Below are 10,230 nucleotides of genomic sequence, written 5' to 3'. Positions count from 1 at the left end.
CAATAAACTACCAATATACCAAGCCGATCTAAAGCACCAACATTTGACCTCTCCCACGTAAGTTGGCAGCTTTGTTGGAACCCCGAAACGACCGTGGAAAGGCGTACGTAGGACGTGCATTTCCAGTGTCCTACGATGTGAACAAATAAGGATAAAGGGGAATAATTGTTAGGATAGCAGACGCGCGTGTACGGCCGTGCCCCTCGCCTCCTCCGCTATATATATACTCCAGCACAGGATGGGAGGAGAAACGCCACTCTGAACCGAGCGGCTCTTCTCTCTGATTGTCATTCACTCGTTCTGGACAGCCGCACCTACCATCCTCGCAGACAGAGACCCGGCGAGGGAGCGAGGAAGGGGGAGAGAGGAAGGGGAGAGACCACGAACGCTGACGGAGAGATGACCAAGGACGTGGAGATGGCGGCGCGGAACGGCAGCAAAGGCGCCGCCGCCGGGGAGGCGTACTACCCCTCTCCCCCGGGGCAGGGCGGCGACGTCGACGTCGACGACGACGGCAAGCAGCGGCGAACAGGTAAGCAGCAGCATCCTCAGCTCAGCTAATCACCTCCTTTAACTCGCGTCGCAGCAAAGTTGCGCAAGGGCACGCACGCTTATCATGTGTCCGGTTGAGCTCGGCTAGCTTTTCATTACGCCAAAACCCTGCCGCCGGCCGGCCGCGGCCGCCTTTCTGTGCTTGCGATATCGCCACGGTCGTGTTGTGTCGCCGCTGCCGAGCTGGGAAGCATGTGCCGCGCTGTTGGCACGACGGAGTTCGGGTGTGGATTTGCCTCCCGCTGTGGGGGACCGCGCGCACGCGATTGTGTTCAGCGAAAGGAGGAAGGCGGAGAGATGCCGGAAAGTTTAGCTGTTTTCTTGTTCGTTTTCGCGGTGGGCGGAAGAAACTAAACTACTATCATGCTCGCATGGGGAGGGTGCTGGACTTGGCCGGTCAAACGTGTTTACGTACGGTCACCGGCATGTCCTACTACTGCTCGCAAGGGTTGGACGGTTGTCGCGCCTCCCTCGGTCTTCTTTGGTTTCGTTCCAAAACCGTACGCTTGCGACCTACTCCTACACCACATCAGAGATCAGACAGAGAGGAAGAAGAAGAAAGAAAAATAACAAGCATGCCATCTGACGTGCACGTCCCAGCTAGATTTGTCTCGACACCAATATTTTTCTACCAATTATTAGCTTTTCTTTTTTGAAAGAATTCTACCAATTATTAGCTCATCAAGCAGAGACGAGCGCTCACATGGTCTCAACTCTCAAGCATGGGCGCTGCATATCGGTCCAACGGGGTCACGGGGTCAAACTCGACCGGAGGGAGAACGGCACACCTGTTCACCGTGGCGTGGATGACTATTCTACCGCTGCTCCTATGCACGGTGAACAGCTGTGCTCCTATTCCGTCGCCGTAACAGCAGAATGCTTCACCGTAATACTACTAGCTAGCGTCAAAAATAAAATAACCAGAGTGAGCTACAAAACAGTTTACTGTGAAGAAACGTCGGCTGATTGCCGTTGTCAGCGTCTGGGTAGCGTGGATGCTCCACACGGAATTACCGGCGCGCATCTCTGACCGGCAGTGGCATGCGCGTGCGTTACCGCCACTTTACAGATTCCTTGGCCTGCACGTGTTGGAAGAAAAATTAGTACTATCCGCCCTAGCTAGCCTTTTTGACAAGAGATGCTGGTAGGCCATCGGTGTAGACGGTCAGACTGAATGAGGTCATGACTGACTCCTGATTGTTCATCCTGTGTGTTGACTGCTAACCCGTCAATCTCACCAACTCGATCAGATTTCCAGTCTGAAAACCCCTCTTCGGGGTCGGGGATGGCACTCTTGCTGGTGGTTTCTTACCCGGCAGAATCTGTCTCCCTCACGCGACTGGGCCAGGTTTCCCTTTCAGCCAATTCCATTTCCATCGGACAATTTTATGGGGATGGAAACAATATCACTACCTGCACGACACACGATAAGCACCGTTAATGGAGGCGATATGAACTTTGACGCAAAATCTGACCCATGACGTTTGGAAGCCGGTCGTGAGCATGGAGGCGCGGACATCCTTTCGATTATTTTCAACGGGGCAGATACTACTCCTATGGGCAAGCATGGGGTAGGACTAGGAGGAGCGGGAAAAAGATGGGCTTGCTTCTGTCGTCTGACTCGAGAAGCTCGTCTGAGATACGGTATGGTCGTCGAGAGGCCCGCGGAGTCTGCGCGGATGAGCTCACCGATGCGATCGATGAGCAGCCGTCTCTGACCTTCCGGCGCGCGCCTCTACGCGCCACAGCAACCAAACCATGACTCGATATACGGAGTATATAATATAATATCATCTTTGTCCTAGCTAAAGCTACTCCCAAGTCAATATCCTCTCCCCCTGCCATGAGAAGAAACAAAGGTCTCAATTCCATATCCTGGAGACTGGAGTTGGCCGGCGGGAAGCAAACGCACATCATTCGGCCCGTCGTCAAGGGACATCCATGAGGCCTTGTGTTGACATTTGCTGTGAGCCCAACCTCGTTGCAGCTGAACAATGAAAAAAAAAGACAAATAGCTAGTAGCACAATCAACGAAGGCCCACGGCCTCCCCCGTTACATATTTACTGCTTGCATGGAATCTTGCGAAGCAAAGGGGGCCTAAGCATTTCTATTATTATTGGCAAGGTCAGGATTTTCTTTTGACATTAACAAGATAATCTTGAGGAGCTAGACCTTTTGAAATGTAGACACACATGGGTTAAAGATATACTCATGTTACCTCCTTTTAAGATCTCGTGATTGTGAGCAAATCTTGTTCAATTGAGTTGAACTTTAAACTTACAATTCTGTTGCAAATAAAAAAATCACTCTCTTACATTTAAGGGCTCTTTTCAAGGCTAGTTCTAATTAAGGTTTTATTAGTTTATTTCTTGAGACTAAATCAAGGATCATGCTAGATTTTTTTTATTAACTTAAGGAAATCCCTTAACTTAATGCATTAATATAATAGTTCCTTCGTTCTAACATAAGTGACGCAAATTTAGTATTAAATTAATATAAATTTTGCACTAGATCAATAACACTTATTTTAGAACAGAGAAAATACAAAATACTTCCTCCTTTTTAAAATAAGTGTTTCAATTTTGTACTAACTTTAATACAAAATTGTATTAAGTATGAGATACTTATTTTAAAACGGAGGGAATAATATAGTATCATATCTTGTTACTCACTGGACTCTTTATTTATACTAGCAAAAGGGCCCATGCGTTGCAACGGGAGAAAGAAATACCACAAGGCGCACGCTCTTAATTTATAAAAAATGTCTATAATTTGAGAATTTATAGTTATGATACAAATAAAGATGGTCTTATCTTACAAAAATGCAGTTCAAAATTTCACAGGTCTTCTATTTTAACATGGCTTGCATGTAGATTTAATACGTACAAAGAATCAGTCAAGTGACCTTCAGTTTCATCTCTAATCCTGATTTGTTGACGTGTTCATTCCCAACCCGGATGAGTACCGGTATGAAAGAAAGACGAATAATGACTTATTTATTAAGATTGCACCCTAGATAGTATTTTTATTAAACGTTTAACAGATAAAATAATATCATATTTAAATTCTACATATTTTTCTAATCAAATTCCATGTAGGAGTTACGGTTTAAAAGATATGAGTATTTAAAAAAATATTTAATATATACTACGAGTTTAATGTCATAAACAGTAAGGACTTTTTTTGTAAAATCACCTCGGTGGGTTTTCCGACGTATAGATTTCTTTGTTTTATTCAGACACAAGTAAATAATCTTTTTGTCGGGGACAGGGCCAATGACCCAAGGCCAGGCTACCCCGAGGGCTGCATAATTTAAATAGCATCTACTACTTCTTTATATTTTTAAATGTTGGTGCGTTCGAGTGTTTGTGATATCCTGCAAGAGTGTGTCCACCTCTAGGTTTCGAGAAGTATTCATCACAAAACACTTTTATTCGAGAAACTTCCAGAAAATGTTGAGCACGTAAATTACTACTCCCATTGTTTCACAATATAAGAATGTTTTGCACTCTATGCTAGCTTGCATAAACGAGAGGGCACGACCTGCACGTATGGGCATATGAACCCACTTTTTAAGAATGCATTTGAAACATGTTCTAAAGTTTCAAGAGAAAAATGAAAATTCCACACATTATCTTCACAATATGGGTGCGGCACACAAATTTTCGTGACCAAAGTCTAATTTTGTTTTGCCTCGAAAATTCACAAATTCTAGTGCTTCTAAATAACGTTACATGACATATTTTTTGTTTTTTTTGCACATACCAAAAAGAAGATATTTTTTTCTTGAAACTTTCTGCGTGCACTCGTATAATGTGAAGATTGTATGCATGCGACTTTTTTTTTGAATTTTTTTTTGACATTTACAAATAAGTTTTCCAAACTTGGTTCATATGTTCATGGAATCATCCATGCACTTCTCATACATAAACATGCAAATTTCAGCTAAAATTACGCCCTTTTGTGTGCTACCCATAAAACAAGTTAGAGCATCTACAGCCGGACCCCTCATACCCGTCTCAAATGTCCGAACAGACCGCCCCGTCATTCATCGGCCAAAAAAAAAAATCCAACCGGACCCCTAAAACGGGCCTCAAACGCCCGATTCATATCCAGCCCAAATATGACGCGGATATGGGGAAGCCCGGGCTCATCCGCCTAGCCCGCGCTGGCCCGCATCAATCCCACATATATTCGTCTCCATTCGCTCTCCGGACCAAACTGTAGCCACTTCACTCTACTCTCCTCCACTCCCACCCGCCACCCAGGCTCACCTACGGCGATCTTCGGCCCTCTCCGGCATGGCGGGCAGCGGATTCGAGTCCTTCACCTTTAGATTCGTCGACCACGAGCTCATCCCACGCGGCCCCGAGGAGGAGATGGCTGACTGGCTTGCGCTCCGCAGCTCCCGGGAGGCAACCGCCGTTCGGCAGCACTTCGACTCGCAGCATTGGCAATCCACTACGTGAGCGCAGCCGTTGCCTGGATCCAGCGTCGCTGTCTCACCGGAGACAGTGCGATCCGTCTGGCGTCCGAACACCGTGGCAAACGCGCAACCCCTCTGTTGGCGCGACATGCCCGCCATGTGAGCAGCGAAGACCCTCGCGGCGGTGGACGTTGGAGAGGCGGAGTCGCACTCTCCGGTGCCCCGTATAATGCACGGGTGCGGGTGCCGTAACCGTGTCGTGGTCGGCATCTTCTCCTCCTAGAAGGATCCGTCATCGACCTGACGTCCCCGACACCGTCCAGGTCACGGGCTCCTACGAGGAAGAGTAGGGCATGGAAGACGGCGGGAGATTGACTCCCGTGAGCCGGCTAGTGTCGCATGTTCTACTCTACCTCGCTGACATCCGGACCGACACTACGAGGGGCGCAGCAGGCCACCGGACATGGGCACGACGAAGCTAGACGAGCTCCCCTTGGTATTAGATCTACGTTGCATGTAATAATATGGATTTGAAGTTTCCCATTTGAGATGTTCGGTAGTAGAATGCATTATTTAAGGGTGTGTTTGGTTGGGGAACGAGGTGGAACGGAATGGAATGGTTCCATGACATTCCATTCCACTAGAATGGGTCGGTTACGTTCATATGTTTGGTTGAAACAATAGATGAAATGAAATGGTTATATTTGAGCGTTTGATTGGTGGGACGGAATAATAATTTGGTGAAGAAGTGCAGCCCAGCATGCCTGGTCGCCGCCGCCGCCACGCACCAGCAGCTCGGGCCGCCGCCAGGCACCAAGAGCTCGGGCGTTCGCCGCCGCGAGGCCCCAGCAGCTCGGGCTGCCGCGAGGCACCAGCAGCTCGGGCCACCGCCGCCAGGCACGAACAGATCGGGCCGTCCCCGCCGTGAGGCACCAGCAGCTCGGGACAGCGCCGCCAGGCACGAGCAGATCGGGCCGCCGCCGCCGTGAGGCACCAGCAGCTCGGGCCACCGCTAGGCACCAACATCTCGGGCCGCCGGCGCCGTCACATCTGCTCCTCAGATCGAGTGTGTGTGTGGGGGGGGGAAGACGAGAGAGGAGCCGGATTTATCGGAGGTGAGGAGTTAGAGTGAGAGCGAGACCCGTTCCGCGTGGTTTCTCCAATTTGGAGGTACCAGCGCATTCCGCATCTGGCCCGAATATTCCCTTAGTGGGAACGAGTTGGTTCTAGTTTCAGTTACATACCAAACACAGGAACAGAGCCTCGGAACGGGTCCGACCCATGCCATTCCAGTTGGTGACTGAAACCAAACACACCCTAAGGTGTGACCTATCAGTGTCCACGTACGCGCCCACCGGATTTGCATGTTGCGGTTGTAGATGCTTTTTATGTACGCTTGCAATATGTTTGAGACTATCATACTACTTCTTTGTATAACATGCAAAACTGGAACAATTTGGATCAAAATTGTTAGGTTCATACATGTCACAAAAATGTAGTAATATACATATGATTTTTTTCATGACTTCTTACTGACATTTCCACACTGTAGTGCAAATCGTCATTCTATCTTCCTTGCGAAAATCGGTAGATTTTATTAGTGCTAGATGTTATCAAAATGCGGAGTGTTTTGTAAGTGTAACCGTAACATTTCTACAGCAATTACAGTGACGGAATAGTACTAAAACTTCCAAGAGTTTTCCAGGCACTGACTGACAGTTTATGCAATTTGTTGAGCAGGGACGGTATGGACAGCCAGTGCGCACATCATCACGGCCGTCATCGGCTCCGGCGTGCTCTCCCTCGCCTGGGCGACGGCACAGCTCGGCTGGGTCGTCGGGCCGGTCACCCTGATGCTGTTCGCCGCAATCACCTACTACACCTCCGGCCTCCTCGCCGATTGCTACCGCACCGGCGATCCGCTCACCGGGAAGAGAAACTACACCTACATGGACGCCGTCGCATCCTACTTGAGTAAGTCTCGTGTCTCTCTCATGTAACCCATCTGACCACCGAGGAACTCGTTTCCGAATTCAAATTTGGAGATGGCATCGCAGCTCTAACCATGTTGGCGTACTGCTTTGTGTGTGTGTGTGCACTGTGCAGGTCGCTGGCAGGTGTGGGCCTGTGGCGTTTTCCAGTACGTCAACTTGGTCGGGACTGCAATCGGGTACACGATCACAGCGTCCATCAGCGCGGCGTAAGTCGATATGATTCATCATCCGACAAAGTTTCCAATGTATCTAGATTTTGTGTTTTGACATTTGACTGGATGGATGCATGGATGATCGTCAACAACAGTGCTATCAACAAGGCCAACTGCTTCCACAAGAACGGCCGGGCGGCCGACTGCGGCGTGTACGACTCCATGTACATGGTGGTGTTCGGGGTCGTCCAGATCTTCTTCTCCCAGGTCCCCAACTTCCACGACCTGTGGTGGCTCTCCATCCTCGCCGCCGTCATGTCCTTCACCTACGCCTCCATCGCCGTCGGCCTCTCCCTGGCGCAGACCATATCGGGTCCGACCGGCAAGTCCACCCTGACCGGCACCGAGGTTGGAGTGGACGTCGATTCCGCCCAGAAGATCTGGCTCGCATTCCAGGCGCTCGGCGACATCGCCTTCGCCTACTCCTACTCCATGATCCTCATAGAGATCCAGGTGAGCAAGCGCTGCCTGCCTGATGATGTATGAAGTGAACATGAAAGAAAAGTCTGACAGAATGAGCCTGTTGTAGGACACGGTGAGGTCTCCGCCGGCGGAGAACAAGACGATGAAGAAGGCGACGCTGGTGGGAGTGTCCACCACGACGGCCTTCTACATGCTGTGCGGCTGCCTCGGCTACGCGGCGTTCGGCAACGGCGCCAAGGGGAACATCCTCACCGGCTTCGGCTTCTACGAGCCCTACTGGCTCATCGACTTCGCCAACGTCTGCATCGTCGTGCACCTGGTCGGCGCATACCAGGTGTTCTGCCAGCCCATCTTCGCCGCCGTGGAGAACTTCGCCGCCGCGACCTGGCCCAACGCCGGGTTCATCACCCGGGAGCACCGCGTCGCCGCCGGCAAGCGGCTCGGGTTCAACCTCAACCTCTTCAGGCTGACGTGGAGGACGGCGTTCGTGATGGTGAGCACGCTGCTCGCCATCCTCATGCCCTTCTTCAACGACATCCTCGGCTTCCTGGGCGCCATCGGGTTCTGGCCGCTCACCGTCTACTTCCCCGTGGAGATGTACATCCGGCAGCGGGGGATACAGAGGTACACGACGAGGTGGGTGGCGCTGCAGACGCTCAGCTTCCTCTGCTTCCTGGTGTCGCTCGCCGCGGCGGTGGCGTCCATCGAGGGCGTCACGGAGTCGCTCAAGAACTACGTCCCGTTCAAGACCAAGTCGTGAGGATGGGAGTTTTCGCATCTTGTGGAATAATTGGTCGCCAACAATGCTTGTTTTTGTTTATGTGTGATGATGAGAAACCATCGTCGGCTGGGTGCGTCGGTGGGGGGTTTATCCCGTGTTACGCCGGGCTGTGCTGCTCAGAAACTCAAGGAAGGGAGAGATTTATAGATCATCCTATCCTACAGGCTGCAGATGTTGGTCCTCGCTAATTTATGTACAGAAACTTGAGTTCACACAAAAATTGGAAATGCTCAAGTGTTTAACTGGACCGGGTGGGCGCCCGGGTCGGTGGTGCCACGCGGCCCATGTCATGTGCGTCGGTCCGTTTTACCGCGTAAAAACAAAAGAAAAATAGATAACAAAAACCAAAAGAAAGTACAAAGTGTTTAGAATTCATCTGGATGAGATACAATTTAATCTCATCCACCTGACACCAAATAACATCGTCTTTGTTGTTGCGTTCCATGTCGCTTGCTCCTTGTTCCTTGCCAACAGGCTGCTGGTTGTTGGTTGTTGTTTTTCAGTTTTTGATGCCCTTTTTCTCTAAAACATTCCTTGGCCTAGTTATGTGGTTTATGTAAAAAAAAGCAGAAAAAAGACATCATATTGTCTCAATTGGCTTGGAGACAAAAAAACAAGTTAGGCTTATATACTTTGTGTAGGTGCGAGTAGTGTGCAATCAACCCACAATTGCGGCGAACCAATCTGAGGTTGGATGGTTAGGAGAAATATGACATAACCAGCCACTGGTGTTCAAATCCTTCACAGGAAGGGCCTGATGCGAGAAAGCCCCTATGTGCTTACCACATGAGGGGCCTAATGCGACGAAGCCCCTCCTAGCTCACCATGAGCTGGGAATGGGAGGGACCTCCAATCCCGAAGAACTCTCGGCCAGTTCGGCCGGTGGAACAACGTTGTCCGAATCCACCTCCTCGGGAAGACGATGTTGGGGGCTATATAAAGCATAAACATAAACGAGGTTGAAACGGCATATGGATTAAAGTTATTATGTTAAAAGCATCAAGCAAAGTACCTATGCGACAGTGGCCTCTTCCTCCATTGAAGGGGGAAGGCATCCTGGGAGGATCCAAAACTAGCATCCCCAATAGCTGCCGAAGACCGGCTGGGCTGGGCGACGTGAGATTTCCTCAACCTCTTAAGCTTTCAAGGAGGTTCGTATTGGGAACGTTGCATGGGAAACACAATTTTTCCTACGCTCAAGAAGATCAATCTAGGAGATGCACATCTACGAGAGGAGAGATTGTATCTACATACCCTTGTAGATCTCTTAGCGAAAGTGTTAAGAAACGCGGTTGATGTAGTCAAACGTCTTCGCGATCCTATCACGATCTGTCTAGCGAACTCTCGATCAAGTGCCAAACGGACGGCACCTCCGCGTTCAGCACACGTACAACTCGATGACGTCTCCGCCTCCTTGCTCCTGTTGGGGAACTTTGCATGGGAAACAAAAATTTTCCTACGCACACAAAGACCTATCATGGTGATATCCATCTACGAGTGGAGATTAGATCTACGTACCCTTGTAGATCGCTCAGCGGGAAGCGTTAAGAAACGCGGTTGATGTAGTGGAACGTCTTCACGTCCCTCGAACCGTCCCACGAACCGTCCCGCGATCCGTCCCACGAACCGTCTTGCGATCCGTCCCACGATCCGTTCCGATCTAGTGCCGAACGGACGGCACCTCCGCGTTCAGCACACGTACAACTCTACGATGATCTCGGCCTTCTTGATCCAGCAAGCAAGACAGAGAAGTAGATGAGTTTTCCGGCAGCGTGACGACGCTCCGGTGGTGGTGATGATCTACTCCTGCAGGGCTCCCCCGAGCTCCGCAGAAATCCGAT

General features: G+C 50.0%; 1 protein-coding gene across 2 annotated transcripts; it reads left to right on the top strand.

Annotated features, from left to right (window-relative positions):
* Nucleotides 1-232: 232 nt before the first annotated feature.
* Nucleotides 233-8,631, top strand: LOC123412133 (amino acid permease 3-like). 2 transcript variants are annotated; one of them, XM_045105085.1, is made up of 5 exons: nucleotides 233-532; nucleotides 6,720-6,953; nucleotides 7,086-7,179; nucleotides 7,281-7,638; nucleotides 7,715-8,631. In XM_045105085.1, the coding sequence occupies exons 1-5, from the start codon at nucleotides 400-402 to the stop codon at nucleotides 8,366-8,368; spliced, it is 1,473 nt and encodes a 490-aa protein (XP_044961020.1). In that variant the 5' UTR covers nucleotides 233-399; the 3' UTR covers nucleotides 8,369-8,631. The 2 variants fall into 2 exon arrangements, with proteins under 2 accessions (XP_044961020.1, XP_044961019.1); XM_045105084.1 differs by lacking the exon at nucleotides 233-532.
* The last annotated feature ends 1,599 nt before the right edge of the window (nucleotides 8,632-10,230 follow it).

This window comes from Hordeum vulgare, chromosome 7H (genome assembly GCF_904849725.1).
Source record: "Hordeum vulgare subsp. vulgare chromosome 7H, MorexV3_pseudomolecules_assembly, whole genome shotgun sequence".
In the NCBI taxonomy this organism is placed as follows: Eukaryota; Viridiplantae; Streptophyta; class Magnoliopsida; order Poales; family Poaceae; genus Hordeum; species Hordeum vulgare.
This window is presented reverse-complemented; position numbering and strand designations above follow the sequence as displayed.